This window comes from Peromyscus leucopus, chromosome 8b (assembly GCF_004664715.2).
Source record: "Peromyscus leucopus breed LL Stock chromosome 8b, UCI_PerLeu_2.1, whole genome shotgun sequence".
Taxonomy (NCBI): Eukaryota; Metazoa; Chordata; class Mammalia; order Rodentia; family Cricetidae; genus Peromyscus; species Peromyscus leucopus.
Window position 1 is genome coordinate 57,345,845 of NC_051086.1, and position 12,657 is coordinate 57,358,501.

At 41.7% G+C, this 12,657-nt stretch overlaps 1 protein-coding gene across 1 annotated transcript; it reads right to left on the bottom strand.

Moving 5' to 3' along the window:
• Positions 1–2,582: 2,582 nt before the first annotated feature.
• Positions 2,583–3,529, bottom strand: LOC114691579 (olfactory receptor 139-like). Its single transcript, XM_028867020.1, is given in 2 exon segments — positions 2,583–3,307; positions 3,310–3,529. Coding segments are annotated over 2 exon segments (945 nt in total).
• Between the last annotated feature and the right edge of the window lie 9,128 nt (positions 3,530–12,657).

Sequence of the window (12,657 nt, forward strand, 5' to 3'; positions counted from 1 at the left end):
CAAGTGGGTATGCTTTGCTCAGCAGGTTAGTTACATAGTTCACAGTGTCCACAACTAGATAAGATTATGGATGCCTTTTCTATACCAGTAGGCTACATAGAACCTTCTGGCACCATGAATATTAGCCAGAATAGTGGAGGCTTTCCACTCAGTTCCAGCTTGATGCCTATATATCATGTAAACAAAGTATATGGTATTGTTTTTCTGTCTGTTTAGTGACTGCACCTGAATCTACTGATACTTTCACTACCGTCTGCACCCTGTGGCCCACAGTCAGCACCCTGCCCCCCAGACTGCAGCCTGGTAGTCCTACTGGTACCAGCTCTGCTGTGGCTGCGTCCACCAAATGTTGTTTTTATCTAAGTTGTTCTAGTCACCAATAAAGACTTAGGAGTCAGATGTTGGGATGAAAACCTGCCAAATCAGAGAAGCTGAGAAGCAACCAGCTGACCTTCCTTTTCTGCCACAGACCCATCAAGAGAGCCTCTCCACACCATCCCAAATCAAAAGGACAGCGGAAGTCTAAGTCCCTCCCTACTCCTTCCTGTGTCTATCTGTCCATATTGCTGAGTCCTCTGTACTCTCGATGGCTAACTCTTGTCAACTAGTAGCTGGCTCTGCCCCCTGAGCCAAGGTAAATTTTATTAACACAATCTTAGAGTTTCACAGCATGATCTAATATCCTGCAACAGTATGGTATCTTTACAATGTCTTATCCTCTAATTCTGATGTGCAGTAAAGAAGAATGGAAAGAGACTGCATTGTTTTGGAGACCTCTAGGACTTATCTGACCAACAACTTATAAAAAGATATGCCTGCGCACGCTTAACACTCGAAAGACAGATTCTGTATTGACAGTCTAATGAGTCAGACAGCCAAGTAACAGAGATGTTAAAAAAAAAAAAAAAAAAAAAAAAAAAAAAAAAAAAAGATATATTACATCAGACACTGGGGTTTTTGTTTAATAATCTGTAACTTCTAGAAGGAGCTTTTTCCAGCCATTTTTTGCGTCTCCCTTAAAATTCTTTTTTTTTTAATTATAATTGTTAGTTTGGTTGCAAAATAGCAGGTTTCAATATGACTTTTTCATGCCCCCTGCATTTTGGTTAACACTCCCTGTGCCTTCTTCCACAAGCCCCAACCTAAACCATTCAATACCCATTATAAACCCTTTCTACTTTGATATTATCTACATTATACTGTATCCTCTTACAGTATCACCCCCTCAGTGACCTAATTCTAGATTTCTAGCCTGTAAAGAACCACACAAAATAAAAAATTGTAAGGTAGCCTGTCGCAGATTGTCACAGCATGGGTGTGTGGGTTCATGCAAATCCTTGGAAAGACGACTCAGAGCATCTTAAGAGTGAATCTAGCCTTTCATGGCTGAAGGGGGGTCCAGCCTTGAAGGACTAAAGCACTTTCCCTTTGCTGAGGGCATTTTTATTTTTTCTCTATTTACAATTTAGCCAGTTAATTTTTGTATCTTCAGAGCAACCTGAAAGGAACTCCCAAAGATAAACTGCCAAGTGCAAATTCCTCAATTTCTCAGATACCATGGTTTTCTGGGTTTCCTGAACCAAATTTTGTGTAGGCCTTTGATCCTTGGGAGACTCTCAAACAAGATTCACATAGGGTCTATCAGGTCGATCTCAGTCCTCGGGGGGTGGCCTTGATCTGGAGGTGGTGGGAATGGGGCATGGGCTGGGGCAAAGGAGAGGGGGGAAGGGGAGGAACAAGGGAATCTGTGGCTGTTATGTAGAACTGAATAGTACTTGTAAAATAAAATAAAAAAATTTTTAAAAAATTAAAAAAAGAGAGAAACAAAAGGTGTCAGTTAAACAAAGGATGAATTAGGGCTAGGTGCTACTCTTTGGAGCCAGGCCAGGAGTAGCTCAGCAGTAATGCAGCCACATGGGTTAGTTAGGAAGTAAGTGTGGCTGGGAGAGAAAGGCTCTAACAATGTCACTCTGCAATGACAGGATGTTCTGGCTGCTTCTAGGATATCAAACACCAATTGGACTCTATCCTTAACCTAATTTTTTATTTTTTTTTATTTTACAATTCTATTCAGTTCTACATAATAGCCACAGATTCCCTTGTTCTCTCCCTTCCTGCCCCCCTCCCCTTCCCCCAGCCCACCCCCATTCCCACCTCCTCCAGATCAAATGTATTTTTTAACATGTGTTTCTTTTAAAAAAAATACATGAGCACAAATACAGATTATCTATTAAGGAGATCAAACAATTCTTTTTACTTATTAACATTTTAAGTACAAGATATTTGAACAGTCATTACATTAAAAATACACAAAATAGTTCACCTCCTGTTTCATGATTTATGTTATAATTTTCTTCCCTCTGTATTTAACATAATTTCTAGCAATAACTTACATAATCTTTTATCTAATTTTGTCCCAGTCCAAACTATATTCTACCTTAACCTCTATTGTCTAATTTCTTCCCAACTTTAGACCCAACTCTGAAGATTTCCTCCAACCGAGTATATTGAGCTTCCAGGATGAGAATGCCAGTAACATATGCAGGAAGGGCAGGACGTTTAAATAGCCTTGTCCTGTCTTCTCACACCAGATGCCTCTTTCCTGTCAGCACCCTCTTCAGAGCACCTTGTACATCTGGGTTCCGAAGGCTGTAGATAACCGGGTTAAGCATGGGATTGAGGATAGTATTGAAGATCCCAATGCCCTTGTCCTTGTCTGAGGCTGAGACAGAACCTAGACGCATGTAACTAAAGAAGCCAGTTCCATAAAAGATACAGACCACAGTGAGGTGGGAGCCACATGTGGAAAATGCTTTCTTTCTCCCCTCTGCAGAGCGGATCCTTAGTACTGCAGCTGCCACGTGGGCATAAGACACTGAGATAAGGATCATGGGGACTACTCCCATGAAAGTGGCTCCAACGAAAAGCAGCTGCCCATTGAGGTAGATGCTGGAGCAGGAGAGCTGGAAAAGGGGTGGTAGGTCACAGTAGAAGTGGTTGACCACATTAGGGCCACAGAAGTCCAGCACTGACACAGCCACTGTGTGAGTCAGAGCATTAATGAAGGAGATGGTACAGCAAATGCCCACCAGTGTGCCCTGTACTTCACGGCTCATACGGGTGCTATAGGTGAGGGGCTGGCAGATGGCCAGGTAGCGGTCATAGGCCATGGCTGTCAAGAGATGACAGTCAACGCCTGCCAGTAGGTGGAAGAAGAAGAGCTGTGAAATGCAGGCAGTGTAGGGAACTATGCATTGGTGAGCCAGGAGACAGGCCAGCATTGGAGGAACAGTGACACTGATGCACCGATGTCCAACAGAGATAGATTCCCCAGGAAGTAGTACATAGGAGTGTGGAGTTTGGGTTCCACAAAGATGGCAGCCAAGATGCTAAAGTTACCCCCAACTGTGACAATATAGGCAAAGAAGAAGACAACAAAAAGGACAAGTTGTAGCCTTACATTTCCTGTTAGGCCAAGAAGGATGAATTCAGTGACAGTTGTCCTGTTTTCCCAGGCACCTGGCTCCATAGGCCACTGCTGAGAGCTGGGGGCAGTGGGAGGAAGAGTTAGTTATTACAAATAGTGAAAGAGTAGCACAAATGAGCATGCAATCAATTGTACCTACAGGGTGCTAGTATGGTATATGCAGAACACCTATGTATTAAAATGGGTACCTGCCTAGAGTTGGCCAGTCTTCTGAAGGCTCCTAATGAATAAATAATCAACCTTTTAGATCCTAGATCAGGGAGAGAGCCAGAGCCAGCTGGGGAAAGGGCTGGCTGAAAAGCTAGTTAACAACATGGTATACAAGTATTTCAATACTGTATCTATTACATTTGTATCAGTATATGGGAACTGACTAGCATCTCTCACTGGTTCAGTGAATACATGATTATATGAGGTACTAGAAAGTACACCATAGGGGTAATAGCAACATAAGATAAAAGAGTAATAAGAACGTTCTCATTAACTCAAAATAGGTATAAAGAGTTTGAGGAGGATGGAGAAGAGCAAGAAGTGAGCCAAAGTTCAGAAATGCACTGAGGCAAAAGACTGGAGCTGTGATCTGCATTTAAGAAAATATTACTATTTTTTTCTTTTTCTTTTTTTTTTTGAGATAGGGTTTCTCTGTGTAGCTTTGTGCCTTTCCTGGAACTCACTTTGGAGACCAGGCCTGCCTCTGCCTCTCTAGTGCTGGGATATTAGCATTTTGATGTACTGTCTATAGCTATTTTTATTTAATTTCATCAAATTCTACAAAATAACTACTATGTCTCTTGGTAATCAGTACACTGATGCTTAGAAAGATTAAATAGGCAATTTTAGGTCCTAACCTCACTCCACCCCAGCCCTGAAGGCTAACACAAACTCAGGACCATTGACCACCTGCACATGTATTCTACTGAAGCTTTGTGGGTCATGCAGTGTATAATAGAAAGAAGAATTGTAAGTAAATTGGTTACAACTCTGTGGGTTTGGTCCTGGGTTTTGGCACCAACAATGCAAATAAATTTGTTGCAACAACTCTGGGGAAAGGTGTCCTGACTACCTGAAGAGTCAGGCAACACCTTGAGTTGCTTAGGACAGCTCTTATCGCTGGAACTGCAAGGAGACAGTTCAGCCCTGGAGGGCGAGACACCTTGAGCTGCTCAGAACAACAGCTCTACCCTGAAGGTAGCCCAGACACCTGGAGCTGTTTAGCACAGCTCTCACTGCTGGAACTGCAAAGAAGCAGCCCAAACCTGGAAGGGAAATTTTTCTGACTTCTTGGGAAAGTCAGGCCTGGAACTGCTTCAGCAGGGAAGGGTATCCTGACTGTTCAGGAAATTCAAGGTATATCTGATGTAATGGGAGATGGTCTCCCCACAGGATATAGCAATTCTACTCCTCTCCTGGAGAGCTGCTGCAGCTGAGCTTTGCTCAGCCCCCACTTAAGGGGGCTTCCTAGCAGAGCTCTGCTTCTCCAGCCTAAGATGTTGCTTCTTTTGCTTCACTCTGCAAAAGGGGAAACCCCTGTAGAAATGTAGCAATCTCCTCTGGCTCCAGAGAAGAGTGTTACTTTTCAACTCTTTCTTTCTCTGTCCACTGAGGAACATCTCAGTAAAGATCTTCTCTATGTCAGTGAATGAAGATCTTCACACCCAAAACTCTTTTGAGAAAGAGATTTATTTGGGAAGGAGGAGTCCAGGAGAGTAGCTGCCTCTACCATGGTGGAGAGAACAGACGTTTTTCTAACTGACCAGGCAGGGTGGTTTGCACAGGATGTTTTGGGGGTGGAGTCAACTAGGGGTTGACTTGGGGCCCAATATTCTACTGTCCCTCTCTGTGATTGATTGGTTTCACAAGTCAGTTGGCAAGGGGCAGAGATGGCACTGTTCTGACTGAGCCAAACTGTGCTTCTTTCTGCCCTCATTTGAGCCTTCTTTCCCTAGTTCTGGGCTCCAGGGTCAGGGTGGCTTTCTTTAGCCAGCCCCTTTTCCCTACAGGAATGATATTCTAAGACTTTCAGTATTACATCCAAAGAACTATTCAAAGAAGTCAGGGTCCCATCCACTTACCCTTCATTAATAATTATTTGTTGAATGTTAGCAGTTGCATTCTCATGATGGAACTAAAAGATTGGGTATGACTGGTGAGATAGAGAAGAAGGTGAAAGGATGGTCCTAAAGTCCTTAACTGAACAATTAAAAAGATGGTGTTGATGCTAAATATCAACAAGTGCACCATTACTATGCACCTGTGTGAGGAAAGATCAGGAGGTTTTCAAAGGCAAAGGGAGAATGGAAGTCCAAGTGGATATTCCACTGGTTTCTATGTTACCATATATGATGATAGTCCCCCAAATGCATGCAGAGTTGAGAGAAATCAGAAATTGAAAGTCCTTCAGTTGTGCCTACAGTAGGTAGTTCTAGAGAGGTTCGTTTGCATGTTCCTTCTTCTGGACCCTTGCCTATGCTGGGGCCCCCTTTCTCTGTACTGTGATTGCACTTTTTTCTATCAAAAACACTGTCCCCTTCAACGCATAAAAACTACACAACTTGAGACTCAACGTTTGACTATTGCTCCATGTCTTCCAGGAAATTCTCTTTACACAGCCCAGTCTTCAGTTGAGTTTTCTCTCCTTTGGCATCATAGACAATTAACCTGATCATTCCAGGGCTCAACCAGCAGCACAGGATGAGCCCTGAACCTCCACCATTCCCATCACCTCTACCCTGTTCTTTACTATGAAAACCATCTGTGAGAAAGATGAAGCTGAAAAAAAATTTATGTGTTCAACAAACTCACATCAGAGTTTGTTCTGAATAGAGACTTTACTCTTTTTCTCCCAGCTCCTACTGACATCAAAGACCCTGCTATACAGACAGACAGGTATGTATATCTATAGATTTTCCCTTACCTCCCAGTCACTTGGAGTACAAAAGCTCATCATTATATATCACTGCCACTTCCTAAATTTATCACCGCTTGATACTTTTCTCATGTATAGACAGTAAAAGGCCACCTGAAGCTCATGGATGTCCTCGAGAAGGAAGGAAAATAGGATGACTGGAGTGATGGAGAGGACCATGAGGGACTTACCTCCTGGTAGCACCTGATGTGGATCTTACAGAGAGTTGAGTAACTGCTAAGTTATTGAACATAAGAAAGCTTATAAAAAAGTGAGCTGAGAATGTGTCTTGGTGTTGTCTCCATTTGGGAGCTAATCAACAGGCAGAGACCCTAATAATACAATGCCCCCAAGGGTTTCAAAGGAGACAGAGGAAAATAAACAACTTCAGTCCGCAAGGGTTTCTCTCCAGCTTCTAAACAAGCATTCTATTCTCATCATCATCACAACCTCCAAATCATTTCAAAAATGAGGAAAGATGTCACCATGTTGTAGACAGGAGAATATGACCTAAAGAGATTTGATGACTTACTGAGACCACCAAGTAGATCCTTGGTTGAAGCTCAGCCTGGGCCTCAGATAGTCACAGATAAATAATATCTCATTTACTTTTCACATATTTGAGGTACAATTTTGGAAAGATGGTTTAATGCTATGTAGGTTTAATTATATAGTTTATGAGCTTGATAGATTTTGCAGTCGTGCGTCTAGCACTTCCTCAGTACGGAGGACTTTTCAGTGATTCCTTACAGCCCACTAGTAGCCCTTTGTAATTAACACCTTCACCATATCACAGCCCTCATCAATGTCTATCTGACCTCTGTCCCTGCAGCTTTGTCTTCTTCAGTGACACAAATAGGTTCATGCAATACACATGTTCCATGTGTGGTGAGTGCAGATATTTACCAGTGCACACACAGAGATCAGAGGACAACTTCAAGTGTCACCCTTGCCTTTCATCATGTTTGAGTCAAGTTCTCTTGTTGTCCCTAGCTGCATACACTAGGCTATCTGGCCAAGGACTTCCAAACACTCTCCCATCTCTGCCTCTCTTCTTATTGTAGGAACACTGGGTTTACAAAAAAGTGCTACTGTGCCCAGTAGCAATTAGGTAGGTTCTTGGGCATTTGAACTCAACTTCTCATGGTTGTGTGTCAGTCTCTGTAGCCACTGAATCTTCTTCCTACCTCCTATGCAGTTTTTTTATAAATTAATTAATTAAATGTGTATAATCCTTTTGGGATTTGTTTGAGTTGGCTGTACATAAATGTATATTTAACTTTATAAGAAACTGTCAGGACTAAAGAGATGACTCCATGGATAAAGCACTTACTATGCAAGCATAAGGATCTGAATTTGAATCCCCAGCATCCACATAAAAGATAGAATGGTATGGTGGCCTGCCTGAATGTTAGTACTCAGGAGGCAGAGACAGGGATTCCCAGAGCACATCGGCCACCTGCCCAGATGCTGTTCAAAGTGGTGATGCAAAAGAGTCTAAAATACTAATATTTTATACTAAAACTTCCATTTCACAACAGCAAAGTAATATTAATATTGATAAATAAAGTTTATTAAAAAGTGGAGACTTACCTGGTGTGGTGGTTCATGCCTTGACTCCCAGCACTCAGGAGACAGGAGTTGATGGATCTCCATGTGTTCAAGGCCAACCAGGTCTATGTAGCAAGTTTCAGGCCACTGAGGGTACATAGTAAGAACATATATAAAAAGGGGAGACTTTTAAAGCCAAGTGGGGTACATACCTATAATTCTAACACTTAGTAGGAAGGAGTAAGAGGGTTGGGAGCTCAAGACCACCCTAGGCAGAATAAGAATCTCTCTTATAAAGACTGTAAATTTGGATATCTTCTTCAAATCCCTTCTCTCAGGGCTCAGAGATTGAAAGAGGAAGCAGAAAGATTGGAAGAGCAAGTGATGGTGGATGGCTCAAAAGAAAGTGTGTTCCACACACAGCAGGGCTGATGTGCATATGAACTTACAGAGACTGTGGCAGGCATGCAACTCAACCTGTACAGTTTAAAGCCAGATGAGGTTCAAGCACTGAGAGGAGGAAGAGGACAAAGGATACAATCCCAAGAAGCTATCTACAATTGATAGCTTTTGGGAAAGGGAAAAATCAGTTTTCTCCGACGCAGTATAGCAATCACACTCCAGGGCAGGCCCCATGCCTAGGAGTAGTTGGCCAACACAAAACATACTCAACAGTTTTGTGTGTGCAAGCATGTGTGTGTGTGTGTGTGTGTGTGTGTGTGTGTGTGCACTTTTGGCTTTGTTTTGGCATTTTAGATTTATTGATTTTCATTTTTTTTCTCTTAGTTTGTTTTGATTTTCATACTTTATTGTTTTCCTCTTTTTGGAAAGAGAGAGAACATGGAGTTGGGTGTGGAAGGAGGTGGATAGGGGCTGAGAGGAGTTGGGGGAGGAAAATACTATAATCAAAATAAGAAGAGTTTAAATTAAAAAGACTATAACACTTCCCTAAAATATATGATATATAGATAGACTATTCCATGGCCCTCATCTGGAAATATCAATATTGCTACACTGTCAACCTCCCCCAAGAAAGTCAAACTATAAATTTAGCGTAGTTCTAATTAAAATTACAATGGGAGAAAAAATTCAATTGGCAAACTGAAGCTGTAGTTAAAGTGGAGAAGAAAATGTGAGATTATCTAAGAGATGAAAGCCACGACAGAGCATTTCCAGAATGAGATGTGGGTACTAGTATAAAGCAGTAGATGCTGGCACAGAACACGAAGTTCAGAAGCAGACATAAGTGTGCACACACACACTCAATGCTTGGTAAAGGGCCATTTCAAATTACCAGGTATGCTCTTCGGCCATAGAATATAGTCAAGTCATGAAAGAAGGAGTGAAAGCATTAGTTATTTACAAACTTGAAATAAGGAAGATAATTGCAAGTATGTCAGCAAAGGCAGAAGTTATAACAGAAATGTTTACTTGCTTAGATACATAAAGAATTCCTCACAAACTGCACCATTGGGAAGGAAAGATGACTCAGATGGTAGAGATGCTTGCTGAGTAAGCCTGGTGACCTGAGTTTGATCCTAAGAACACAGTAAAGATGGAAGGAGGGAACCAACTCCACAAGTTTGCTCCTGACCTCCGCATGTACACACACACACACACACACACACACACACACACACACACACACACCATAATTTTTAAAGCATCCCTTATCATTAAAGAGAGGAGAGGAAAATATTTTCAGTGCCTGTAATGGATGCAGTGTTGATATTTGTGCTAATATAAGAAGAATCTTAGTCTTACTTGTAAGAAGCATAAACTAAAGCAGCAAGAGAAAAGTGATTCACACTCTGTTGTAAAAATTCTAATTGACAGTCTCTTAACCGCTGAGCCATCTCTCCAGCTAGAATACACATTTTTGTTTGTTTGCTTCTTTTCATTTTTCAAGACAGGGTTTCTCTGTGTAGTTTTGGTGCCTGTCCTGAATCTTGCTCTGTAGACCACGCTGACCTCAAACTCACAGAGATCCGCCTGGCTCTGCTTCCCAAGTGCTGGGATTAAAGGCGTGTGCCACTGCCACCTGGCAATCTCAAAGGGTTATCATTAGAGTGATATACAAGTCAAGTGCTACAATCTATCTAATTAAAAACTTGTCATAATTCCAAATAGTCAAACGAATGGAAACACATGAACTATGAACCAAAGGCTGAGGGGCCCCCAACTGGATCAGGCCCTCTAAATAGGTGAGACAGTTGATTGGCTTGATCTGTTTGGGAGGCATCTAGGCAGTGGTACCAGGTCCTGGGCTCATTGCATGAGTTAGCTGTTTGAAACCTGGGACTTATGCAGGGACGCTTGGCTCAATCTGGGAGGAGGGAACTGAACCTGCCTCGACTGAGTCTATCAGGTAGATCTCAGTCCTCAGGGGAGACCCTGCTCTGGAGGAGGTGGGAATGGGAGGTGGCCTGGAGGAAGGGGAGGGGGGCAGGAAGGGGGAGAACAAGGGAATCTGTGGCTGTTATGTAGAACTGAATAATATTGTATAATAAAAAATAAAAAAAACTTGTCATAATTCATAAATAATTGAAATATTTTCAAAGGACAATAGATGAATTGGAAAATATCTATTAAGTGAGATAATTCAAGTTCATAAAGAAAAACACCACATGTTCTTTCTTCACCTGTAGATTAGAGTTGTGCAAAGGCCCATCAAACCACAGGTAGGATTGAGGTATGCCTGAGGAAGGAAATCATGATTCAGCTATCAGATGATGTAACTACTACAAACTGTGAAACAAGACACACATTCATATGGAAAATACAGACTATGATAGCAAGAAGACATAGCAAACAGAAACATTAGTGTGTGTGAATTAAAGAAGATGCAACACCAATAACCAGATAAAAATGAATGAAACATGGTGGCTTATGTTTGCAAGGAGGTTTACTTAAGTCCAGATAGCTTCATTTCTTAAATTATTTGTAATATATCTGATTAACACATTAATACAAAATAGGATCTGTTGTTACATTTTCACACATGCATCTAACAGACACCTCTCCCCACCACCCACAGCATGGCTAATGAATCTTGCTAACGACTACTGTAACCACTTGTGGCTAATTGGCCTCTTTACTCTCTGAGGAGCTGGTTTCCTGAAGCCTAAGGACCAAAAAGAAAGTAAATCTTGTCTGGATATTCCTTCCCTCCGGCCTTGTTAGCAGAGACGCAGAAGACATCACAATTCCGCGTCTTCTTCCCTCGGCCCCTAGCCTACAGTATCCTGAACTCTCACTAGGGAGCTAATTAGAAGATTCTGCTTGCAAACTTTTAAGACTTCAATCCCCAGTCCTGGCTCTGTCTGTCTGTCTCAGGGGAACTATTGCTTGTTAGATGCCTCCTGAGTCCCTGCATAGTTGAAGAAGTAAGTGAAGCTTTTCAATTAGTCTCTTCCTGTCTAGCACATCACAATATGCTAGAGTTGGAAACTCAGGAGATTAGCTATTCTCCTTCCTGTGTGTATGTTCTATGGGTGGCAAATTTCTACAGACCTGTGTCTTCTACTAGTTCATTCAAGGAAACCAATTATGGTATAAAGACCATAGCACCATCTGGGAGAGCTGGAGTGGGTATCTCGAGGGATGTTTCATGGGTAAGTCTCTGCCCTGATCCTCATTAGAGAAAGAATCACAGATTCTAAAATAGCTAAATAAATAAATAAATAAATAAATAAATAGTTACTCTCTCAACTCAAACCCAATGGAATCTTTACATCTACACTACCCCAAACATCAACTCAATAATTCTGCCACTCAAGTCATTGAATCCTCTGAACAATCATTTGAAGGACTCACTATGAATCCTGCCTCATAGTTGAGAAAACTAAAGCCTACAGAACTGACCTGCTCAATGTCGTCACACAAGCAACAAGGAGCAGTGTTCACCTAGTATCCACTTTTCCCAACTCTTCATCCAGCGCTGAGTTAGGGCATCAGAGATCCGAGTCTCCCAGCTAACTCTCTGCCACACGGAAGATGCTACATTCACAATGCCTTTCCTTCCTAAATATTTATATTTTAAAATGAATGTAAGTAAAAATAAGTGTCTGAACTCTTAGGACCCTGGGAGTTTTCTTTCCCCTCATCCTGTAAATACAAATTCTAAAAACAAAGCTAGGCACCTTCCAACTGACATTTCAATACCTTCCTATACTTGCTTCTTTGTTGCAGTTATTGCTACCTCCCAGGCCTCCACATCTCTGCCTGGTTCACCATAAGCACTTCCAATCTGAGCATCTGTCAATGTGATTATTTCCCCAAAACCGGCCTCTACCCATCAGAGATCCACTGTGTGTGAACAGTTCCTGGGTTTACACACTGTTCTTGATATCATTTCCTCTGTATTCAGTTTCCCACAGTCATATATTTCTTCCTTCTTTTGGCATCCTTTGTGGGTCTAAGTACTTAACATGTAGTAGGTAATATAAATAAATGAGCCTAAAATTCTTGGGATAGACTAAGGCTTAAAGATACCACATCAGAGGCTGGATTAGAATTGAAGTCTCCATATATCATGTGGATGGCTTTCCTCATTCTTACTTACTGCCTTTTGTATTTCTGAGGCTTGTTGTACCTCTCAAAAGTGTAACTGTTGATTTTTTAGTTCTTCAGTGGTTTACTAGATGCAGGGAAACAGGCAGTCATGCTGGACCAGGAGACATTCTCTAGGATATTTTTCACTTGTATGTGTGCT